The sequence below is a fragment of the Megascapheus bottae genome, chromosome 20 (genome assembly GCF_031878675.1).
Source record: "Megascapheus bottae isolate mThoBot1 chromosome 20, mThoBot2.hap1, whole genome shotgun sequence".
Taxonomy (NCBI): Eukaryota; Metazoa; Chordata; class Mammalia; order Rodentia; family Geomyidae; genus Megascapheus; species Megascapheus bottae.
In genome coordinates this window covers 37,353,839-37,379,178 of record NC_143528.1, presented here as the reverse complement: position 1 = coordinate 37,379,178, position 25,340 = coordinate 37,353,839, and the positions used below count along the sequence as shown (strand labels likewise).

The following is a 25,340-nucleotide window of genomic DNA, read 5'->3' as shown; positions in this document are numbered from 1 at the left end:
AGCTTTTTGCTGGTTAGAGACAGACTCACAGATTTTTTTTCCTGCCTGGGCTGGCTTTGAACTGGGATCCCTGGATTTGAGCCTCCTGAGCAGTGAGGATTATTAGTTTCAGGTGGAGCAGTGCCTACAGTCAGAGCCCTGCACTGCTCCCTGGGGGGATTGGGGAGGAGGGCTGGAGTCATCAGGACAAGGAAGAAGACAGCAACAGAGAATCAGGGCCTAGGTAGATAGATAGATAGATAGATAGATAGATAGATAGATAGATAGATACATACATACATACATACATACATACATACATACATACATACATACATGGATAGACAGTGTGGGAGGCAGGTGCTGTGAGCAGGGACTCTGCCTCTTGGTGAGGAGTGGGCTGCAGAGGGCAGGCCTCCATTCTCCAAGGCTTTGCCTCTGGCTTTCCCCCGTCAAGGCTCATCCTTGCTCAGTCCCAAACCTTCAGGGGCCAGCTAATCTGGAGATCCATAATCAGGGCTTTGGGATCGCACCTTTTCTGTGTTTTGAATGTTCGTCTCCAGCAGCATTTGCACCTGCGCTGGAAAGAGCACCGGCTGGGAGCCCTTGGCCCTCACTCACCAGAAGGCTGCCCAGGCCCTCGTAGTCGAACACCTTGCTCTCGTACGTCTCCGCCAGTTCTTTGCTCAGCTTGATGGCTTTCTCCCACATCTGCAGGAGAAGGGAAGCGGGGTAAGGCAGGGACCTGCAGCTCAGGTCTCAGGGAGCCCCAGGGTCACCTGCTGCCCCCCTTGATCAGATCCGAGCCTGACAAATCCCTTACTTGGTATGTGTGGAGCCAGAATGGGGAGACATCATCTCAGCTAATATAGATGGGTATGGTGGCACGTACAGATAAGCCTGGCTATCTACAGGTATATGATGGAAAAAACCTCAAGATTCGATTTGAACAGGAGTTCAAGGAAAGGAAGCTGGAGACTTGGCTCTCATGGTGGTGTGCCTGCCTGGCAAGTGAGCCTGAGGAGCTGAGTTCAAATCCCAGTGATACCCAAGAGAAAGTGTTATTTAATGGCACTGTGGTATCACACTTGTCCCACACCACCTTCGTGGTGACCAGGCCTCTGGGTCGCTCTGGTGCCTCCTTGGCCTCTCCAATGCTGCAGTCCCGTGAGCAATGGTTGGGAGGCCACAGGAGTGCGGTGCAGCCCAAGAGCTATCAGACGGCATCTTCACCCAATATCGTCTAAAATTCCCCACTTGCCAGTGACCCAGGATCACAGAGGAGGCCGCGCAAGGTACCACCTGGGATCAGCCAGACCAGCTGGGTGAGGTGGGCAGCCGAGGACCTGGTGCAGGAACTGCCAGGGGTCCTCTTCCCCTTCCTCTTCCCCTCCCTAAGAGAGGAGCCTGGCTGGCACCCTGCCGCTCCCAAGGTGGCTCCTGGCCCCCTGAGGGCCTCAGAGACCCACGTAGGGGCCCAAGAAGTTTCAGTGGCCATTACAACCCTCCTCGCCTTACTCATCTTAGTCCATGCCATTCTCTCACGAATATCCTGTGGCACTTTCCAAAGGCCACACGGCCTGCGGCACTACAGTGGTGTGAATACAGAGGCGGCCTTCGGCTTCAGCACTACTTCAAAGGCCATGTGTACCACCAGTGCTTTGGTAAATACAGTCGTTTTTGGAATCTATGTGTGATTTATGTTCCTAGGTAACAGGTTTGTCACTGTTATTTACAAGAAAGAACTAACAGAAGCAGGTACCAGTGGCACCCTCTTGCGATCTAGCTACTGAGGAGGCTGAGATCTGGAGAGTCGTGGCTCAAAGCCAGCCCAGACAGCAAAGTCCTTGAGACTCTTGTCTCCACTTAACCAGACAAACGGTGGCGCTAGAGGCATGACTCAAGTGTTAGGGTGCCGGCTGTGAGAAAGTCAGTGCAGGGCAGGGAGTGTGGCCTACTGGTATTTACTTGCCTAGCATGCACAAAGCCTGATTCCTCAGTACCACATACACAGAAAAAGCCAGAAGTGGTGCTATGCTTCAAGTGGTAGAGTACTAGCCTTAAGAAAGCTCAAGCACAGTGCCCAGGTCCTGAGTTCAAGCCCCAGGACTGGAAGGGTGTGGGGGGGAGGCAAGCCAAGCAAGTACCAGGCCCCAGGCACTCAAACACAAAAACTAATGGGTAAAACTGACAATTTTTCTGCTTTTATTTCTGCAAGTAAAAGCACAAACTGATAAATCAATACGAATAGTGCTTTGAAGTTCTCCATTATTTTTAAAAGGATACAAAGTAAAGAAACCAAAACCAAAAGTATCAACAAATATACCTTCTACTTGCACTTCAATGTCTTTACTTATGCGACAGAGATAATACCTACCTCATTATAATTAGGGTCATTTGGAAGATGTAAGTTAGAAAAGCACCCGAAAATCATCCAAAAAACATCACAATACAACTGGCAGCAGAAGTGGGTGACATTTGGCTGGGATATTTTGGTCCCCTTAGCAAAGAAGCCACAACTCACCTTGCCTTTGTCAAAATAAGATATGATTTCTTGGTAGAGTTTCTCTTTAAGCTCTTGCTGGGTACAAACATAGTAAGTGTCCCTCTGGAGCAGATGAGGCATGCAGGGCTTGTCCGACCACTGGAAAAAACACAAATACAGTACAGGGGTCACAGCACATTTTAAATTATCAACGACAAACATGATCAAAATTAAGACCAAAAAAAGTCAGGAAAAAAATGCCTATAATTTGACCCATTCGTATCATGTTTTATATTGTTTACAAGACACAAAGATTATATACGCATACACACCCACATGCCTCTAAAGCAAGTATGGGTCCACGCCACACAGACCAACTTGAAGGCCTCCCGGGAAAGCAGGGGTTGAAGCTAGGCTGCTGAGCCAGCCTGTACTGCCGTAGTGCCATCCTGACATGAGTGTCCAAATGGACAGGAGGTAAAACCACCTGTCATACTGTCTTCATATTCCTCGTGACACGAGGCATTCCACTGAAACACTACCTGACACCACAGGACAGCTACACCGCTGGATAGAAAGTCATAATTAGCTGGGTGCAAGTGGCTCACGCCTGTAATCCTAGCTACTCAGAAGGCTGAGATCTGAAGATCCTGGTGCAAAGCCAGCCAAGGCAGGAAACTCTGTGAGACTTATATTGCCAATGAACTTTCATTGCAAGCTGGAAATGGAACGATGGCACAAGTGGTAGGTGACTTGGTCTTGAGTGAAACAGCTCTGGGCCAGAGCCTAGGCCCTAAGGTCAAGCCCCAAGACTAGTAATCCCCCAAAAAAGTCATAAATTATTTGCAACATAGGAATATATATATACATCATACCATAATTTTACATCATACCATAATTTTACTTACGGAGAGAGTATATACTCTTTCCGTAAGTAAAAATAAGTATATAAAAATACTTATGGAAAGTATTTTTATGGCAGTTTTATTGATGTCTGCATATTAATCAATATGTGTTTTAATTCCTTAATTACAATGTCAATTGAACGAGGCCCTGGGTTGTGCTGTGGCTATTCAAATAACGCGATAAGGCAAAAGTGTTGTGGCTATCACAAAGGCGGGAGAATATTCTTGGATGAAGGTTCTTTGCTGTGGGAATCAGCACAGAGCTCAGTCCCCCAGGACGGAACTGTGACACAGGGCACTGGTCTGCCCAGGACTGCCAGCTGTGCTGAGAACTCACCTGCAGGAGCTCGGCATGTAAGAGGAGTGTATAGGCGGCCTCTGTGTAGTTCTCGCAGTCTCGGTGCAAGTCTCGGAGCTTGTACAAGTATCTGTTAAGAAGGGTGGATGGAGGGGCCATGGGGAGCCGGAAGAGACCCTGCACTGGGCCCATCCCACAATCAGCTCCAGGCCTGCTTCCCTGCCCTCCCCGGGAGTGCTAGTTCACAGGAACACTTCTCAGAGGCGAAGGCCTCCATTACTTCCTGTTCCTCAGCTCACTGGATCATCTGCCCGGTGACTCCATGGCTCCAGTGTTCCATCTACTCTCCCTTCAAGGTAGAAGTGCTTTTCCTTTTCAGATTTTAATCCTGTTGGGAGGCCAGGGATTCTCTCCCCCCACACTGATGTACAATCTCATTTCCTGTTTAGGGACTCATGGATCCCAGGTCAAGATTTCATAGTGGATTAATTTTCAACCCCGATGGAATCCTCCTATCCCATGACACCAATGGTGTGTCCACCACCCACTTGGCTCCTTCTCCATGAACCAAATGTGAGGCTGGGAAGGTAAGGATTTGCTTGTTCAAACAATATATCACCGCAACATAAAAAATACCTAAAGCGAGACATTTCCTTCAGCTTACCTTATATATATGTCTTCTCGCTTCTTCTCTTTATAGAAATTCTGCCAAGAAAGGGCCACAAAATTCCAATGTAAATGAATGGCTGTCGATAAGCCGGACATAAAAACGGCCACAGCACAATCACTGCTTTTCAACCCTGTCACTTTTTCCAAAAGGAAATTCCCCCCAAAAGAAAAGGAAGTGCTGGGTCATAAGCAAGGTAAATTGAAGAACCTTTTGTCTGAGGTATCGTGCCTCTAATAAGTCTTGGAGATCATCTAAGGGGCCTAAAATTGCCTGCTCGCCCTGTTTTCCTGGGGAGTCAAGTGGTGAGAGGGTCTTGGTTTCTAGGTGGCAGGGGACGCCCTGGTCACCGCTTTGCTGAGGTCTATGGCCCCATAGGTAAAACCAAAGGGTTCTATCGCCATGAGCACTGCATTCACTCATCTCTTAAGCGGCTCGCTTTGTCCTCCAATTTTGACACTAACGCAACCACACAGAAGCAAGACAGGAAAGCAGGCTCAGGATGGTCTATGGAAAAGTGGACTGAATGCCTAGGGTGCTGTTTCCCTTCCCCATTTTCCAAATGTATCCTCCAGCTCTACAGCGCAGCTGTTGGCATCTAAGTCCAAAGCGGAGTCAGCTTTCTAGTCATCTCAGCAGCACAGACTCCATAACAGTGGCCCCGGTGCCCCTGAATCTGTGAGGAGCTAGAGGGGAGCTTGGGGCAGCTCTGGAGGAGGAGGGGTGGTACAGGCATGCATCTGTCTGTTTCTCTCTCTTTCCATCCACATACCAGCACGTTGACGGTGCAGCTCATGCGGTGTTCCTTGCTCTCGTCATGAGTAAGGGTGGTTCTGTAGTCCAACAGATTCTCCAAGAGGCTGCTGACCAGGAGGGCAAAGACTTCACCGGAGCTGGACAGATACTTGTGCTTCCGGCAGTGCTCCAGGAGCCTGGAGGGGAGGCAGAGACTAAGGTGCCTGCGTTCTACCCCTACATCACAAGCCTACTTGGCTGGTGTGCGCTGACGAGGTCCCAACAGCAGGTGGCGCTACACCCAATGACACAGGACGCTAGGTAAGCCCCACACACTGTCCCAGTAACGGGCATCCCTGGTACTCAAATCCTTCCTGTGGTCTGGGACGTGACTCCCACTCCTCCCTCACCCCCCTCCCGTCACAATGCACTTTAGACACGGGGCCCGCAAGGTCCATGACTGAAGGTCAGCTTGCGTTTGTGGGCTTTTGGGTTTCCAGTTGTGATTACCAGAGGAGGATCTTTGCCTACATGAATCAGGCCTATGTTAATCAAAGATCCTCTTCCTGTCTTCATTCTCCTCCAAGCCGGGCATTTATCTCATGGACATTCTGCAAAACTTCCGGCCAATAATGTCCAACCCAGAGAGACCTGGGACCCTGAGCTATGCTGTCCTTCAGATAAAATGGGACTTTTCAGATGGAGACACAGATTTGTCAACAGGCGGCAGAGCCCCAACTTCTGATCTGATTCTCTCCCTTTGGGCAGAGCTCTGAGGAGTCCTGAAGTAAACAATCCTGAAGTAAGAATAGATTCAAGGGAGACTGCAAACACTGACTGCAATTCTTTAGAAAGGCAAAATCAAAGTGCAATAAAACAAACACCAGGAGGTGGGTCTTCAAAAAGGGTAGAGGAGTCAAGGGGAGAAGGCAGGCAGTGTAGAGGAGAAGGGGGAGGGTCAAGAATTCAAAGTACAGCCTACAGAATTAAAAATGCAAGAGAAAGGGTGGGCTGGGAGGGGAGGGGGGAATCTGGAGAGGATGACATGGATGAACATGCACTGCATTCATAAACTGCTGTTTAATGGCAACTCCTTCGTACAACTACCTAGGGATAATAAAGAAGTAAAATATGAAGTGGACCTTGGAGCGCTTTGTATTCTTCTAAATGGCTCCTTGGACACCATGAGAGTTACTAGCACTGTGGCTCAAGGTCAGAAGTTCAAACACTGGGCAAAATGGCAGGGCAGCTCTGCGCATCTGTCTGCCACCTGCTCCATTCTCCAGGTCAGACCGGGCCAGACCCAGGGCAGATACACAACGCCAGCGCTGTACCACAAAGTCCACAGCCTTGCTGAGGACACTCTGGCAGGGCCAGCACCCCTGAGGCTGCCGACAGGGGTGACAGAACCCGCTTCCTTCTACCAGGACACAAAGCCCCACTCAAGGTCTGTTTCTGGGATACTCACAGCTTTTCCAGAAGAATCTTGTACTGCTCGTCTCCCCGGCCCCCTTCCACCTCTTGGTCCAGCTTGGTGATCAGTTCGTTCTCGAACTGCAAGAAGAGGCAACATTCCCCACGCTCCGATAGTATGCAATCCCCGGATGTGACCCAACCCCTTTACATGGGGGCGGAACCCACTTCTGTCATTCATGGATCCTGTACTACAGCCTGGAATCCCGGCATTTAAGAGGAAGAGGTAGGAGGGCTGTGAGTTCAATGTCAGCCTGGACTACCAACTAAACAATCAAACAAAACCCAGCCAACTAACTAACCAAAAATGTTACATTCGCTTTGGTTGTCCTGTAGTGTAGTTATACATGTAAAAGCAGCGCAATCATCTTTTTGGAGGGCTTGGCATGGAGTTCAAACTCAGGGTCTCATGTTGCTAGTCAGGTGCTATATGACTCGAGCCACACCCAACCCCAGAATTCTCATTTTATATCTTATTTTTTTTTTTTTGATCTTAGTCTTCGAAATGAGATTGCTTGGTTTGTGGTGAACCTCAGACCAAAATCTTTTTCAATATTAATTCGTTGGTGATAAAGAAACAGGCAGGGAAAGGACACAGGCAATGTGGTCTTGTAGCGTGCAGCATTCAACTAAATGCATGAAGTCAGCCAAGACGCTGGTGGCTTCATGCCTGTCATCCCGGCTACTCAAGAGATCACAGTTCAAAGCCAGCTGGGACAGGACAGTACATAAGACTCTCATCTCCAATTAATTGCCAAAAAATGGGAAGTGAAACTGTGGCTCATATGGTAGAGAGCCATCCAGGCCCTGAGTTCAAGCCCCAGAACTGACATACACAGACACAGACACACACAGAAACACACACACACACACACACGAAGTTAACTTGCACCAGCTGCTTTATGAGAGACACAAAGCAGAAAGAACCCTTCCACATCGTCTCAGGGACAGAATTCTAGAGGGAGGCTTTAACTACATTACAAAATCCAATGTGGCCAGGCGAATTCTAGCTACTCAAGGGGCTGAGATCTGAGGATTGAGGTTCAAAGCCAGCCTGGGGGACTCTTCTCTCCAGTTAACCACTAGAAAACCATAAGTGGTGCTGTGGTTCAAGAGGTTGAGCTGAACTGCCCAGAGTTTAAGCCCCACAACTGACCAAAAGAAAAAAAACAAAAAGCGTGGAAGGGAGTGTTTAGCCCAGGGAGTGGTCTGTACTGTCCACAGCTGCTCCACCATGTCGACAGGGAAGTGGGGAGCAAGGGCGGCGCTAACACATCGGCGGGCTCGCAGCCCCCGCCATTCCTTACCATATGGAAATTGCCATTTCCACTGAAATTGAACTCACACTGCATCATATCAAAGAAAATGGGGATGGTGGCTTTGCGGAGCTCCACTTCGGGGGTCAGAGTGACCTCCAGAATGGGACCCACCATAGATGGGATGAATTTGATTTTGTGGGGACCTGAAACGAAAGTAAATGAGGCTATTAAAAAAATATCCCTTCACTATAAAGAACACATTCCAATCTTCCTCCATAAGGAGCCCAACGCTGCGAGTTTCTGTGGATGAACCACCGCCATTTAAGGTGGCTACTGAAATGCTATACTCTGGTCAGGTGAGGCCAGGATAAAAGATAGTGTATTATGGAGGCTCCCAGCCGAGACTAGAAATCACCTCTCAGAGTGGCACAGGTGCAAGGAAATCCCACGGTCATCGGAACGAAAGCAATTGCAGCATGGTGGCATGCTAATCGCGGGGGTGCATGGGGCCAGGCCAAGGTCACTCACCCAGGTTGTACCACATGTCCCGGATCCTGAAGCCAATCTCCTTTCTCATGTCCCCGTATCTAGAAGATCAGAATGGAGAAAAACATCCACAGTGAGAACCAGTTCCACTCAACAGTCATCCCTGGAGGCCGGACAGGACGGGCTCCAGGAACCCTTGCCGGGGCCCGAGCTCCCGGCAGAGCAACCACTCCTATCTGCACATACCTAGCATGGCTGCCCTGTCCTGTAAATCCTCTTGATTACACCGCACACCTAACACAATGTGAATGGCATCGTATTCCTCAACCGACCAGAAATAATAGCCAAAACCAAAAGAAAGCCTGTTCATGTCTAATCTGGGTACATTTTGGTCCCCAAATTATTTCTATTGGTGGAGGATATGAGGGGCATCCAAGATGAAGGGAGTAAGACCAGCTCATGCCTGGAATTCCTGTTATTCAGAAAGTTGAGACCCGAGGATTGCAGTTTAAGGCCAGCTAAGGTAGGAAAGTCCATGAGATTCTTATCTCCAATAAACTACCAGACAGAAAACAAAAATCTAGACCTGGAGCTGTGGCTCAAGAGGGAGAGTGCCGGTCTTCAGCCACAACAGCGAAGGGACAGCAGCCAAGCCCTGAGACAAACATCAATAACACACAAACAGTCCCCTTCTCGGGTCCCAGGGAAGGCAGGGTCACCGTTAAGCCTCAGGGGAGAATGCAGCCACACAGAAGGTCAGGGGACTTGAATAGCAGGAGAAACCAAAGGCAAAGCCGAGCAAGAACTAAGGAGCTAATCTGACATCCCCTGGCTAGCTGAAGTGGGGAAGAGAGAAACACGGGTGGCTGCAAAGCAAAGAACCAAATGACATTTGTGCCAGTGAACAGGTGAGGAGGGCATACTGCCTTCCTCAGAGCCCTTGTACTTGGCCTTCTGGGTGAAAACGCATCACTATGGTATCTACAGCTTACCTTTTGTTTTTGAGATTGTAGCTCAGCTGTGCCATATGCACAACAGTTTATGTGGGTCAGAGTCCTGAGCTCTTTTGTTGTTGTTGTTGTTTTTGGTTTTTGTTAGTCCTAGGGCTTGAACTCAGGGTCTGAACACTGTCCTTGGGCCTTTTCAGGTTTAGCACTCTACCACTTGAGCCACAGCACCACTTCAGGTTTTTCTGTGTATGTGATATCGAGGAATCGAACCTGAGTCTTTGTGCATGCTAGGCAAGCCCTCTACCACTAGGCCAAACTCCTGGTCAGTCCTGTGCTCTTTTGACTCATGACAGAAGCATTTCTAACTAGCCTTTTTCTTCTCATCAGACTTTCAATTAGCTAATGTCACCTGTCACTTACATTGTTAATCAATATCAAATCCATCCTTTAAACAAGCTGTACTGCTACTTAAGGTATCTGAAGGCAGGAGATCAAAAGGTCCATCTTGAAAACCAGTACCTTTCAATACCCGCCCCTTGGAGAAATTACAAAATAGGTGATATTTTTATCCTTTAAAGTAGAAATCTTACTATTTTAGTTGCCAACCTAAGTTTTTAAATTTTTTTATGGAGGAGCCAGTTAAAGAAATGCAGTTTCCTAGAATTCCAGATATCTCAGAAAGGGGAAAATGAATTAAAAATTAGCAGACTTCCAATAACAAACTCTTTGCCAGCTCAGGCTGCCCTTGAATTCATGATCTGACCGTCCCAGCTTTGGAAGGATCGGGACCAGGGTCATCATGCATTACCACAGAGGGCTCTTCAGGAGATTATTATTACTTTGTGCCAGCACTGGGGCTCAACTCAGGTCTCACACTCTTGCTTTCCCTTTTCACTTACGGATGGCACTCTACCACTTGATCCATAGCTCCACTTCCAGCTTTTTTTTTTTTTTTTTTTTTTTTGCCAGTGCTGGGGATTGAACTCAGGGCCTGGGCACAGTCCTTGGACACATTTTGCTCAAGCGCTCTGCCATTTGAGCTACAGTGCCTCTTCCAGCCTTTTCTGTGTATGTGGTAGTGAGGAATGGAACCCAGGGCTTCGTGCATGGTAGGCAAGCACTCTACCACTAGTCTACTCTCCTGGTCCCCCACTTCTAGCTTTTTGCTAGTTAACAAGAGATAAGTCTTATAGATTTGTCTGCCAGGCAGACTTGGCATCCTCAAATCTTAGCCTTCTGAGTAGCTAAGATTACATGCTAACACCTGGCCCCAAGTTATTAATGTTTTTTAAGTAGTCTTAAGAGTTTTCAGACCCTTAGCTTTGAAATATACCCAAGAACACAATGCACAGGGTCTTTAAACTTCTCATCGACTTTGTGCGTAACTGCATCTGAATTCCAAGCCAGTTCCCAGGATGTAATGCCCTGGGCGTAGTTTTAGATTATGTTAGAATCTTACTTTCTGCTGAACAGAAAGACCGGGTGACTAGGGTGGGGCCAGAGGACTTGGCTTTGGTATTGAGATGATACGTTTGCAATTTTCAGGATCGGTCAGCAGAGGGCAGCAGCTCCTGGCACAGGAGTGGCAGCCAGCACCTTTCCAGGTAGAGTTCACAAAGGTGATTATTGATGGGGTGGTGGGTAGGACACTGAATCTGCAGTCTCCCAGGTGACTATGTTAAGACTTACCTCATAACACCATGTCACTGAATAGCAGTATCTACTATGCCATTTGGTACCATTTGGTATCCATGACACCAAAAATATTGCTGAAAATCAACAGTCAAATCACTTTGCCAATCGTCACCAAGATTTAAAGGCACACTTACTTTTTTACAATTTTGCTGCGTTTGGCTTGTGAGAAGGTCTCAAGCTGCAAGGACTCATGGGTAAGAAAGGCTACGGCCAAATGGAAGTAATTGTTCCAGAGCTGCTCAAGATTAATTGGGTGGGCAGAAAAGAAGTGGAAAATACCATTAGTAAGAGTAAAGAAAAAAAAAAAAAGCCACACACATGGCAGAAAGTCACCAATTAGGGACTTAAGGAGAAAAATAAATACACTTCATAGAACTCTTTGCTCTTTCTTGGGTCTCAATTATTAATCCTGAGAGTTTCAGGTCTTACGTTTTTCTTTCTTTTAGTTAAAAGAAAAAAAAAAGGCAATCTAGCCAGGTCCCAGTGGCTCATGCCTGTAATCCTCGCTGCTCAGGATGCTGAGACCTTAGGATTGCAATTTGAAGCCAGAATGGTAGGAAATTCCATGAGCTTCTTATCTCCAGTGAACATTCAAAAAAGTCAAGGAGTAGTGTTACGGCTCCAGTGGTAGAACGCTGGCCTTGAGCAAGAAGCTCATGGACAGTGCCCGGGCCCTGAGTTCAAGCCCTAGGAGATACACACACATACGTAGACAATCCAAACTTTACATTTTTCTTTATTTCTGGGATAAAGGGCAACAGCTTCTGAGAACCGCACCTATTTATAGTAGGTAGTGTGGCATTCTGTATCCAAAGCCCTAAAATTTGGCCAAACTTTTCAACTAGAAAATACTTTCAGGATTCTTTTTTTTTTTGATAAAATAACTGTGGACAGTTAAAAAATATTTACAACTGGGATGCTCTTCAAGTGTTATATAATAGAAGGGAAAAATAAAAACAATCTGAAAGTTCTGAAGAAGAATTAAGGGTCAGTCAGCCATGGACCAGCCATGTTATGAAGCTGTTTACCCACTGAAAAAAACAGTGAAAAAATAATGCATCATGGAAAAATAGACCGACGAGCTGTCAAAGAACTGCACAGCCCAGTTCCTCACTACTGAACCCCTGTGAAGGTAGGGCATGTTGGCTGTGTCCATCTGGTACAATATGTGTGTGTGTGTGTGTGTGTGCGTGTGTGTGTGTGTGTGCGCGTGCGTGCGCCGCACACGCTCAATACCAGCCAAGGTTACAAACAGAGCAGTGATGTGGCTTTCTGAGGCTTGAGTTCCCCACACCAATCGTGAAAGCCCCTGTCATCTGTAAAAGCTGAGCTGCTGCCCTGCCTTTCAGAGTCATCCTCTGAGGGCTGGCAAGCGTTCCCAGGAAGTGCCAGGAGTGTCACTGGCTCACCTGAAGTTCAAAGCTCGCCTGATCCATGAAGCGTCTCGTGAGAACGTCAGCAAACTGATTGATCGCCCGGAGAAACACCCTGTGGAGGAAGGGACAGGCTGGGGAAGGCAACTCTGTGCCTGTGGGGGCATTTCCCACGAATCGAAACTGCAGCAGGCGGGAAAAGCCAGGAAGATGTGCCAGAATGTTTAGAGGCCAGCGGCTGGGCAGTCTGCAGCACCAGGACACTCAGTGTCCTCTAAGGTCTGGAAGAGCCTCAAGGCTGCGGCAGTTTTCTGGCTGGGGATGGAGCTGAGGACACACCTCTGACTGGGTGACTGAGCAATTTGCACCCACAGGTCTCTTATAGTCTAGGGTTGCTGATGCAATGTTTTCTTTCATCTGTGCCTAGGTGGGAAGGGTTTTCTAATCGGGTATCAGGACCATATGGACTTACCCGCCTTATGTAGCTCACTAAGAAAATTCTAAGAAGAAGAACACAAAGGCGCAATGCCCATGTGCCTCTGATCGTATAAAATAACATGTATCAAAGTGAACTCTAGGAAATGGAAAGGAGGTGTTTCTCTTTGTTGCTGTTTTTGTTTTTTTTTGTCTAGTTTGTTCATTTATCTGTCTTTGAAAGGGTGGGGTGAGGGAACAAATGGAGGGACAAAGGTGAACGAACACAGCAATGTCACTCACTAGATACCATGCTGAAAATGAACTATGTGTGGTATACCCACTGGTATATCTTCCGGTGGGGGGGATGTGAGTGGAGACAGGAGGGAGGGACAGAGAGAGGGAGGGAATGGAAGACGCTGTACTCACCTTTATAATAACAACAAATAGGGCTGGGAATGTGGCTTAGGGGTAGAGTGCATGAAGCCCTGGGTTGAATTCCTCAGTATCACATAAACAAAAAAGCCAGAAATAGTGCTGTGGTTCAAGTGGTAGAGTGCTAGCCTTGAGCATAGAGAGGCTCAGGGATAGTGTCCAGGCCCCGAGCTCAAGCCCCAGAACTGTCCCCCTACTCGCCACAAAAAATAAAGCAAAAAAAGAAAGAAGAAGAACTATACAATTTGTGTGAGGGGATAGGGAAGAAAAGCTGGGAGAGAGCAAGGGAAGGGGCGACACTGTCCAGAAAGAAATATAATCTCTACCTGACTTACGTGACTGTCACCCCTCTGTACATATAATAACAATTTTTAAAATAAGAGAGAAAAAAGGAAAATTCTAAAGCTCTCTTCAGACATACTTGATTCATGCCTACTTGACAAACAGTTGCGGTCAGCCAGCCACGGTAAGGTGTGGCTTGGTGCTTGGTTTTAACGTGGACGGGGAAACTTACCGTTCATAAATCTAGCCACATTCCAACAAGGAACATGAACAGGCGCTTAGGAGGGCCAGCAGACGTGATGCTGGTCACACAGGCTGGGAGGGAGGGCATGGGGAGGGGAGGCCTGAGACGGAATGGCCCAGAGGGAGAATGGGTGACAGCAGAGGGGCTGGAGAGGGTGGGAAGGCTGAGCACAGGGGAGTGCCAGGATGAAAGCACTGATGCTGAGCAGGGATGGATAGGGGGAGGCTTCCCTGGGTGCAAGGAGGATGGGGACGTGGGAGGGTCCTCAGGCTACAGACCTAGACTTAACAGCGTGGCCCTGTGAACTGCCAGCGGGCTGGTGGCCTGGGCATCTCACCTGCTCTGCGTCATGTTCATGACCATCCAGTCCTTAGCATAAACATTTTTGCCAATCAGGTCCTTAAACATGATGAAGGTCTCCATGAGGAAATCCTGTGGAGGACACAAAGGGGTAGGGGTGTGTGTGTGTGTGTGAGTTCACCCCAGCCTGCCTTCCAGCACAACAGAAAGATCCCACTGTCAGTACAATGCATTCCCACAAATGGCCTTTCCCATGCAGCTTTGAGGCACCACGAGGTACATTTTTGCAGCTAGCTGTCATATGATTTGCTCTTGACTTGTATGAATCTGAGGAATGAAAACACGGGCTAAAAATCGTCCTGAGTAAGCGTCGAAGGCCATAGGAAAGAGGAAGCAGGAGAGCCAGGATGAGAACTGGGGTGGGGAAAGGGTTCTGTATCCCAAGTTTACAGCCCTAATCTCTTTAGCCTTTACCTGAGCTATCTAAACATGGCTCCTGTACTTTAAAATAAAACTCGGGCAGTGGGGAGAAGACACGTTTTGCATGAGCTGAGCTCAGGTTTTTGCCGTGGTTAGAAGGACAGCTTCACAGACACACTTAGCAGATGCACATTCTTCCATTTGTAGGAATGGCCTGTAGTAACGGGCCGAAAAGGAGGCTGGAGCAGTGGCTTCTGCTGACTATCGCCATTAGAATGTGAGCAACGCAGAGAACAGGCAGCAACAGCAGCCCTGGGCCTCCGGAAGACGCGTGAGCAATTCAAGACTAGACGGGGCCGAAGCTTAAAGCTGAAATTTGGGAGCCATTTTTAGGGGGCGGGCGGGGAGAGCGGGGCTAAATCTAGACCACCGCCTGTGGGATCTGAGATGAAAACCCAGCCTGCTTTCTGTCGCTCTGATCCTCACCTCTGTCTGGTCATCAGGTGTAGTTGTAAAGAGCAAGGCACTTTTAAGGCGGGAGGCCTGGGTATGCGTTTGCTCTCTCCTGTACTGGGGTTTCAACTCAAAGGCCTGCTAACTGCTCAGCCTCGAGCTCAAAGATGGCACTCTACCAGTACAGCCATGCGTCCTGCTGGGCTTTTTATTAGTGAATTGGATACTAAGTGCTTTGAACTTTTTTGCCCCAGCTGGCTTCACATCGCTACTCTCTGGGTCTCAGACTCCTGAGTAGCTAAGATTACAGGCATGCAGCCTGGCACCCTATTTCTAAAAATGTGTTTCTGGGTCCTTGGTCAATTTAACTAGTCCTTCAGACACCCAGTGGCCCAGGAGTGGGCCTGGCGCTGGCTTAGAGGGGGTGGGCTCTGACTGGGGGTGGGCGTGGCGTTGCCTAGCAAGTCTTGCTGTTTTTCATTTCTTCTTGGGATTCCCCAGGAAGTCAGCCTTCACATTCTCCATTCTGAGACCATTTTCCAGCCATCCACCTTTGTCATCACTCATCTCCACCCATTCATCCACTGCCCTAGGTCATGCGTTTGTTCAAACCAACCAAAGCTCACCGTTTGAACAACAAGGTTTAACAGCAGCGTGCTCGACACCATACCTGATGCTTGGTTTTGCATTCTATACCAATTGACTTTCTGAGTTAACAGTTGCTGTCACAAAGCAGAGAATCACAAGAGGTCCTGTGACTCACCCCTGCCGAGTCTCGTGTGGGACTTACTCAGAAGACAGTGACAGGAATACAGAGAAAATCCCAGACAAACAGGCCTTGCTGGTAGCTTTGCCACCGAAAACTGGAGGCTCATGGTGAGGATGTGGCCTCTTCAGGCCTTAGCCCACACTTTGGGGGCAATGGCTCTCTCTAATTAGATGCCACCAGCTGCCAGGAGATCAGGGGCTCAGCCTGCTTTCTTCCCAACTAACTAAGGAGTCGAATAGCCCCTGTTCCACTGTGGACTTGAAGTATCCCTACTGTAGCTGCTTTCTCAAGAAAAATCTTTTAAGAAATTGATAAAATACTTTATGTGAGTTTTATCTTATAGCCCAATATCAATAATGTTTTGTTATGTAATATCTACACTAATAAAGTATAGTGCACATATATACTATATAACATCTAGAATATTCTATATAATAATGTAATATAGATGATATATAAAACATAGGAGTTAGCTATAATATATAATCTCACTGCATGCATTATATATGTAATATATATACATTATATGTAATATTTTACATATAACATGATCTATATATTAGAGCTAGGTATTTTTCCTAGGCATTAGCTCTATATATGCCTTTGAAGCACAGAGCCCGAGATTCCCCAGGGGACTATCGATGGATAATCACATTAATCCTCGAGGCAAGTATTTCCTTAGGGATCAGGAAATGATTTTAGTGAGATGAAGCTGCCTGCCTCTCATTTCCTACAAGGAAGTGGAAGAGCCGGAATTCAAAGCTGTTCTTATCCACGGCATTCTCCACCTGTGGAGGAAGTCATTACCTAAGCAGCCATCTGTCTTTTCCTCCTGGACTCTCACCCTAGTTCTCTCCCATCTGCAGGCCTGCAGGCTGGCCCTATGGTCTAGTATTCACTGCCCCGACCCAGCTCTGGTATAACCACATGGGCCCCAGCACCTGGCAGGTGGGTGGCAGACAAGGAGGAAGCTACAAGTCCTTCAGTCCCCTGCACACACACTCTCTCAGTGTAAGATGTAGAAGGCAGGAGTCTGAGGCATAGAAGATTGGACCCCACCTCCCTGATCTCTGCCACAGGAGGAGAGGGAGAGGATTGTGGTCTGAAGGCAGCTCAGGTGCAAAGTCAGCCATACTCCATGTTAACAAAAAGTTGGGTGGGCTCAAACATGCCTATAATTCCAGCTAAATGGAAGATATCAATAGGGAGATCACCTGCCCAAGGTAGCCTGGGCAACATATGCAAGACACTGGGAGAAATAAGGAAGACAGGAATGACCTGTCCCTTCTGCAGTCCCTGTGGACAGTCACATCCCAGGGGAGGGGGCCCGCGTGGGAGATCATGTGACCATGCTGTGCAGTTGCAGTTAATATACAAACTCTTGAGGAGTGAGCCTGGTGATGCTCAGGAGGCTGAGGTGAGAAGATCCTAGATTAGAGGTCAGACTGAGCTCTGAGCAAGACCCTATCTGAAGGAACAAACAGATGCAGACGACTTACAATGATGTCGTGGGAGGTCTTGAAGGTTCTGATGTAGTGGCTGTAGTGGCTGTCATCCATCTGCTGCAGAATGGTGATCATGCAGGCCACGAAGCTACCCTGGAGAGAAAGAACATGCAGCTCCAAGACTCCCAGACCACCCGCCTTGGGAAATCCACATGCCATGAACTTGGCAGGGGCCCCTAGAACTCTGACCAGGTCTTCGACTGAGAAGGAAACCTGTGGGTCCAGCCACATGAATCCGAAGATCTCAACTAGATGCAACTGCAGGCTCAGAGCTTCTCAGAGAAGAGGATTGCAATGGAGAAAGCCCACGGAAAGAGATGTCTGAAATACTTCGAGTGGTCAAACAAATATGAATGCGAAAGAAGGCCAGGAAGAAGAGGAAAGGGACAGTGGAATATTCCCAACTGGAAAAACCAGAGATCTGCAGTGCTCCAAGGAGCTTGAGAATGGAGCATTCTGGAGTTCAGAGGCTTGGGCGGTGGTACTCTGTCCTTATATCTGCACACTGGAATAGTCTCAAATCCAAACAAATCCCAAATCTCAAGCCCTGAGTTTGGTCCCGAGCATTTCTGATAAGGGACATGGAGTTGGGGGGAAGGGGTATCACACTGTGAGCACACTGCCCGTGGCAAGGGGTGAGGACAGGAGAGGCAACTCTGTGGACAAACATGTGGGTGCCATGACTCTAACGCCCCGATAGCTGGGAATAAAGACATGATTAATGTCATTTCAACTTGTGAGGTCAACAGCCTCCCACCTTCCCGGTACCACCCTGTGACAGGCCTGCAGATCAGAGAACAACATGATTTCTGTGAATCTGGCACAGCTTCCCTTTAGGAGAGAGGGAAGACTTTCTAACTACCTCCTCTATGTAGAATTCCCCGTGTGTATAATCCCCTGTACATATAATTCCCCGTGTGTATAATTCCCTATACATATAATTCCCCGTGTGTATAATTCCCTGTACATATAATTCCCCGTGTGTATAATTCCCCGTATGTATAATTCCTTGTACTTATAATTCCCTGTACGTATAATTCCCTGTATGCATAATTCCCCGTGTGTATAATTCCCTGTGTGAACAATCCCCCGTGTGTATAATTCCCCGTACGTATAATTCTTGTACTTATAATTGCATCTGCACCTTTCACCCATGGAGTCATTATCATGTATTCATGTGAGGGGCCAGGTCCCCTGCACGGCGGACCACAGGGAAGCCACAGAGAGGCACTCACGATGTGGGGGGACTGCCGGTTCATCCCGATCACCGTCCGGTTGATTCTCCGCAGCAGCCGCTCCATGATCATCTGTATGTGTGCCGCCGTGGGGCCCTGCAGGGGAGACACCGACTGTGACGCCCCCAGTCCCTCAGCTTCCCTTGTTTCCAGGGGAACCTCGCACAGAAGAGTTCTCTCCTTAGGTCTCATCCTGGCTTTTCCCTGGGAGGCAATCCCTTCTCCCAATGGATGGATGGTAGCATAGAAGGACATGATTCTACAAATGAAACCAGCTGAGAGTGACCAGAACACCCCCCCCCACCTGCCCTGTTCACCCCACACCTGTCATTCTAGCTACTCAGAAGCCTGAGGATCATGGTTCAAAGCCAGTCTGGACAGAAATGTCCATTAACCACCAGAAAAGCCAGAAGTGGAGCTGAGGCTCAAGGGGTAGAGTATCAGCCTTGAGCAAACGATCTAAGGGACAGCACTCTGACCCTGAGTTCAAGCCCTAGTACTGGCACAAAAACAAAACCCATAACACTATTTCCCCTGGGCTCCAGAGAAATCAACAGAGAGGACAGGAGAGGGTCGATGGGAAGATGGAGAAGAGGAAGTCCCAGTGGGCCTTGGAAGATCACTGAGGCTTCGTAGGCTCTCGATGGCTAGCCACGTGGTCAGTGCCGGGCAAACCTGTCTGCAGGGCTCCTGGGGCCAGATCTCCACGTGAGCCTCGGGTCTGTCCAGCCGCCGAGCCCCATGTTCTCAGCTCACCAGCCTTTCCCGCAGAGACGTCAAGATGGGCGGCCACTCACCACGTCCTTCCTGTCCAGCACCTCCAGGATGCTGCTGAGGAGCTGACAGCTGGCCTCAGGGTCTGGCTTGCTTGAGTGGTCATCCAGCTGGCCGCTGAGCTGGTCCGTCAGCAGTGGCAGGAGCACTTCGCGGCACTCTACGGAGGACACGTGGAGGCTCACAGCCTCGGGACTGCCACCCCCTCCTGCAGCTCCACACAGCCAGCCCCGCAGAGCAGGCCTCCAGCAGGCAGCCCCGCAGAGCAGGCCTCCTTGCACTAGAAGCACATGGCTTCAGGTGCAGAACTTCAGCCTCGTGTCACTCATGGCTGGTGCTCTACTACTTGAGCTATGCCTCTAGCCCAGCCTTTTGCTAGTTAAATGGGGATGGAATCTCACGGACCTTTCTTCTTAGGCTGTCTTGAACTGTGACCCTCTAGATCTCAGCCTCTTAAGTAGCCAGGATTATAGGCATGAACCATTGAATCCCACTTTTCTTTCTTTCCCTCCTTCCCTCCCTCCCTTCCTCTCTCCCTTTCTTTTTGGTGGTCATGGGGCTTGAACTCAGGGCCTAGGCGCTGTCCCTGAGCTCTTTGTCTAAAGGCTAGCACTCTGCCACTTTGAGCCACAACGCCACTTCTGGTTTTCTAGTCATTTACTGGAGATAAGAGTCTTTCCCACCTGAGCTAGCTTTGAACTTCCAACTCCTCAGATCTCAGCCTCCTGAGCAGCTAGGATTATAGGTATGAGCTACTCATACCTGGCCCCACTTCTCTATATCTTAGAGAGTTTATTGTGACATGTCAGAATGCTTTGTAAAATGGTTTCTATTGAAGAGCATTCACTAGCGTCCTGAAGACATTCATATTACTTCCCACCACATGTTAGAAACATTTGGAATTTCAGATCACTAATTAACAGAGGTCAGAAAATATCAAGAGTCCAAAGAAGCCACAGGACACCATCCAGTTCTAGTCCTTCCTTCCACAGAAACAGAAGCTGAGAGACTGAGAGCTGCGATTTGAACTTAAGTCTATAACTGGACGTGGGCAAAGCCAAGAGGGTTCTCCCACCAACATTCTATCCAACCTTCCTGACTTCTGAGGCCTCTGCTGGAAATATTCCTATGTGCTAGGAAGTCACTGGAAGAGATGTCCTCACCCAGGGCGATTGCAATAGAAGACCTACTCTAGTAGGTCTTGGATCAAAGAAAAAGAACCAGAAATTGGACTTCCTCTTGTTCTTTTTTTTTTTTTTTTTGTGGGTCAAGGAGGTTGAACTCGGCCTGGGTGCTGTCCCAGAGCTCTGAAGACCAATGGAATAGAACTGAGGACCCAGATATTAAACCACAGACCTATGGCCACCTAATCTTTTTTTTTTTTTTTTTCCCCTTTGCCAGTCCTGGTCTTAAGCTCAGGGCCTGAGCACTGTCCTTGGACTTTTCTCAAGGCTAGCACTGTACCACCCGAGCCACAGCACCACTTCCAGCTTTTTTCTATGTATGTGGTACCGAGGAATTGAACCCGGGTCTTCGTACATGCTAGGCAAGCATTCTACCACTAGGCCAAATTCCTGGCCCAAGGCCACCTAATCTTTGATAAGGGAGCCAAAAAAATACAATGGAAGAAAGACAGCCTTTTCAACAAGTGGTGCTGGCAGAACTGGTTAAGCACCTGCAGAAAACTAAAGTTGGATCCTTCTTTGTCACCCTGCACTAGGATTAACTCCAAATGGATCAAAGACCTCGAGGTAAAAGCCGACACACTGAAAACTTTACAAGAAGGAATAGGAGATACACTAGATCTCCTTGGCACAGGTCGAAACTTTCTCAATAAGGACCTAGAAACACAACAAATCAGAGAAAGGCTGGGTAAGTGGGACTGCATTAAACTGCAGCGCTTCTGTATGGCAAAGGACATAGTAAATTAATTAGGAAGCCTACAGAATGGGAGAAGATCTTCACTAACCATACAACGGACAAAGGCCTCATATCTAAAATATATCAACAGCTCAAAAAATTGAACCACTCCAAAACTAATCTCCAAAGTATCAACCATCGCATTAAAAGATGGGCCAAAGACTTAAAGAGAGTCTTCTCTGAAGAAGAAATAAGAATGGCCTATAGATACATGAAGAAATGCTCGACATCTCTAGCCATAAAAGAAATGCAAATCAAAACAACTCTAAGATTCCATCTCACTCCAGTTAGAATGGCCAGGATCAAGAAATCTAATAACAACAGATGCAGATATCCCAGGTGTAACACTGAGGTCAGCTACTAAGGTGATGTCATTGTACAGGGAACAGATATGCCATGTCAGCTCCCCTGGGATGGTACAAGTGGGGCCTGGCACACAGCCCTCCTTCCCCATACCCTGAACACTGGTAAAGGGGGAAGAACCATCTGCCTGGGTTGCCTGCGGTTCCTCTTTTGAGGATGAAGTTATCTTGCTGATTATTCTGATGAAACATTCCACACATCATTTTAGCTGTTCAACTAACTTGGAAATAGTCAACTGACACCAGCTTTTGTGACTCTCTTTCTTCACTGGTCTTGGAGTTTGAACTGATGGACTGGTGCCTGCTAGGCGGGTCCTCGACCACTTACTTGAAACACACCCTCAGCTCATTTTTATTCTGGCTACTTTTCAGACGGGGTCTCACACTTCTGCTTGGGGCTAGCTGTAGAGTGAGATCTTCCTACATGATTCTCCTGTGCAGCAGGGCTTACAGGAACAAACATGTGGCCTGTGTGTGGAGAGGGGTCTCCTTCACTTTTGGACTAGGATTCGCCCATCTGTATCTCCTGATTAGCAGGGATTATAGTCATCCATCATCACACCCAGTGTGGCCTGGGTTCTTAAAACTCGTTGCCCGGGAAGTCTTTCAATATCAATGATGTGGCCAGAACATTAGTGGCACAAAAACAAGATGAGCAAGACAAAAGAAAGCAAGCCAGTGCCAAGGGCCTCCGAAGGTGGCCATTCTAGGCTGGGACTTACCTAACTGCTGAAAGAGGCTGCTTTCCACCACTTTGGACATGCAGTTGAGTTTCTGCCGGACTAACTGGTTATCAGGAATGCTTTGAATGAACTTGCAGAAGAGCACGCTGGAAGAGACACCCCAGGTGTATGGGCTTGTTCTGCTGAGCTAGTGTCCTCACACAACTTTCCCTTCTACCCTGAGAGTTGTGCCCACAAAACTCCCAGTAACTGGAGCCCTCGGGTGTTGCTGAAGCCTGTACCTGGCTCCCTTGGGATTCCAATAAGAGCCAGGGGACACCCACTGGCTGTCCATGCCCATCCACCATCACCGGGTAGGGCCTTAGCCTTCAGCCCCACCAAATGCCTTTTGCAGTTAAGTACACTGGAATGTGACTTGCTTCTGCAGACACTTTCCAGCCCACAGGTCCCCAGAGAAAGTGCACATCTGCCTCTCGGGGCAGGCTTTGTAAGTGCTTCCATTTGTTCTACAGCATTGCATTGAGCATAATAAGGTGTTTCCTGTACTTTCTAGAGCAAAAGCACTCGTAAACCCCTAGCAAGGTACAAGTGGTATCTGGTAATTACCTGAGCTCCACAGGATCGAAGACCAACTTGACATCATTAATTATGCTAGGGAGGTACTTCAGAGCCGCCCCCTGCAAGAAACCCACCAGGGGCCTGTCACAAATCCACGACTTATTGCTAGACTCCAGGGGAAAGGGCTGGAGCCTCGCAGAGGGGAGGCAGCCCGGACATGCTCAACTGACCCTTCGAAACCAGCTCCGAGCCCACGGGAGCCCCAGGACATGTGGCCTGTTCCCGCCAGCCATTTCCCGCTACCTGGGAGTTATCGGTCTATATTCTTAGGGTCTGCGGCACAACATTGCCAGAAAGAACCTAAGGCTTTATGTCATTTCTCGTTTGAGAAGACGTGGGTGGCTTGGCACTTCTGGAGGAACCAGGGGAGGAGAGAAGAAAACATTCACCTTAACAAAAGCGTGAGGACCAGTTTACTGAAATGAGCGGGCCAACAGGGTCATGCCAGCGACCCCTGGGGACATCTAACAGGTAGCTTAACATGGCTAAGTGACATGTGAACAGGCCAATGTATTTTAAGGGCAGAATGTGGGTTTTTCTTTATTACTATTCTGTTTTTGCTATTTTTCGCCCCCTATGGTCCTGAGGTTGGAACTCAGAGCCTGCATATGCGAGATAATGTTTTACACCCCGTTCCCTCCCCAGACCCTTTCTCCTTGGCTTTTCCAAGTCCTGTAACTACCCACCAGTTAACCCATGGCTCAGGTCCTGGGGACCAGAGCACCTTTACCCAGCGCCTTGACAGCCCCCAGGGGACCCCAGGCTGACCTTGATCTTGACGGCTTCCTCCAGGGGCCGGTCCATCAGTGTATTAAAAGCAAGGAATAGCTGGCGGATTGAGTCATTAAATTCATCTCCATCTTCGCTCTGACCATAGAATCTTAAAAGGAAAGAGAGAGAAGAAGTTGGATTGTGCATGTTTCAAAGAGATTGTAAAGGAAGATTTGCGGTCTCAAAAAACAATGCTGGAGCCCGTGTGGAAGCTAATTCCAGCTTTTTTGGTGATTACTAGACACTGGAGTTTCATGTTTTTCCCTCCTAGGCTGGCTTTGAACCACAATCCTCAGATCTCAGCCTCCTGAGTAGGTAGGAGCTATGTACTCATGCAAATATTCCAAAATTTAAAAAAAAAAATTCCGAAACCCAAGTTGCTTCTGGTCCCGAACACTGTGGATAGAGATACAGAACTTGTACATTATATGGGCCTAACAGGGCAAAAACACTCTGAGGAAATTACACAGTAGACAGTAATGGAGTGATGGGCTATTCTCAACTCACCTGCTTGGCACAACTAGAAAAGAACTTTACTTGCAAGTTAGTCCCCAAAGTCTCTCAAAATTAACAAATCTAAAGAAAGGAGAGGTACTGGGCTTTGCTGTTCAGCTCTGAGCAGTCTAAGTTTTAGCAGCTAGCTAAAACTTTAGCAGCATTCCCTACCCCAAATCTGAGGGCTACTATGGCCCTTTCTCTCATTGTCCATACAGCGTGACGGCAAGTCCCTGGGACTCTGCTCCCTCAGCCGCAGCCTCTGCGTCTCACACCTGAGCTACTTCAGTCTATCAGGCAGGCCCTGGCTCTCACTCTATCCTCCATAATCCATTTCCCATACGGGAGATGCAACGATTTCAATGTGATACCATGGATCCTTTCTTGCACTGAAGTCCCCTCATGCCACCTAGCTCCTTTCAGTCCCAGGAAGCTCTCTCCCTAGAATGGTCACCCCATATGAAACCCTTCCCCCACCAAGTGCCACCTATAACCCTGCACCCTTCAGTCCTGCTATGAAGACAGCTTCAGGATTCTGCTGATTGGAATTGACCCTGAACCGCTCCCAGATCTCCTCTAACACCGTCACAATCTGCCTTTGGTTCGTAGACGGCCACGGGCCCAAGGAGTAAAGGAAGTGGCGACAAACCCGCTCACCTCAGGTACAGCACGCGGGACTGGATGATGAACCTGAACAAGTATTTCAAGGCTTTCAGGGCAGCGAAGAGCAACTCTGTCTTGCTGGAGTCGTCGGCATTGGCCACGTAGAAGTTCAGTACCTTGGAGAGTTTCCTTAAGAAAGGAGGGAAGGAAGGTGAAGTCACAGGCAAGGGAGGGGTGCTCTGAGAACTGGGGTCGGAGATGGCAAGGTAAGATGTAGAACCACAATTCTCCTTGGAACGTGCCAGAACAAGCTCACTCTGTGCTGTTCTAGCTGGCTTCTCTGTGGTCTAAGTTTGGAACATCCCCTGTCCCTTTTGTTTAGAAATACTCGATTAAATCCTGGGATTAAAAGGAAGGATTTAAGGAATGGAATCACTGAAGAGATTCAATCAGAAGACCGTTTCTGTTTTATTTCTTGGTCTTTTGTTGTTGTTGTTGTACCCAGGAATCAAACCCAGGGCCTCTTGCCTGCCATGAAGTCATCAATTCAATTAGGATGTTTTCATGGCTAGTATCTTCAGATATCCGTTGAAGGGCAGATGACTCCTGCTCAAGAAAGTCTTAAGAAAGCTAATCCCTCCTGTCCACTGGGATCTAAGTTCCATGGTTGCAGAGAGAAACGTCTCTGAGTGCAGGGAGGACTTTGACTTTACAACCCCCTCAACAGGCAAAACTCCACAGGGATTTTAGAT

General features: G+C 48.2%; 1 protein-coding gene across 1 annotated transcript in view; it reads right to left on the bottom strand.

Moving 5' to 3' along the window:
• The window catches only part of Dock5 (dedicator of cytokinesis 5), a 134,117-nt gene that overhangs the window by 20,721 nt on the left and 88,056 nt on the right, over positions 1-25,340 (bottom strand). Inside the window, exons 22-39 of the mRNA XM_090353619.1 lie at positions 24,643-24,777; positions 23,488-23,599; positions 22,708-22,778; positions 22,141-22,247; positions 19,160-19,296; positions 18,363-18,458; positions 17,122-17,220; positions 14,018-14,112; positions 12,342-12,420; positions 11,067-11,167; positions 8,330-8,388; positions 7,850-8,004; positions 6,538-6,623; positions 5,107-5,266; positions 4,332-4,372; positions 3,707-3,797; positions 2,504-2,623; positions 601-690 (exon numbers count right to left, since the gene is read on the bottom strand). Of these exons, the coding sequence (XP_090209745.1) occupies positions 601-690; positions 2,504-2,623; positions 3,707-3,797; positions 4,332-4,372; positions 5,107-5,266; positions 6,538-6,623; positions 7,850-8,004; positions 8,330-8,388; positions 11,067-11,167; positions 12,342-12,420; positions 14,018-14,112; positions 17,122-17,220; positions 18,363-18,458; positions 19,160-19,296; positions 22,141-22,247; positions 22,708-22,778; positions 23,488-23,599; positions 24,643-24,777 (1,834 nt within the window). The remainder of the gene's footprint in view (positions 1-600; positions 691-2,503; positions 2,624-3,706; positions 3,798-4,331; positions 4,373-5,106; positions 5,267-6,537; positions 6,624-7,849; positions 8,005-8,329; positions 8,389-11,066; positions 11,168-12,341; positions 12,421-14,017; positions 14,113-17,121; positions 17,221-18,362; positions 18,459-19,159; positions 19,297-22,140; positions 22,248-22,707; positions 22,779-23,487; positions 23,600-24,642; positions 24,778-25,340) is intronic.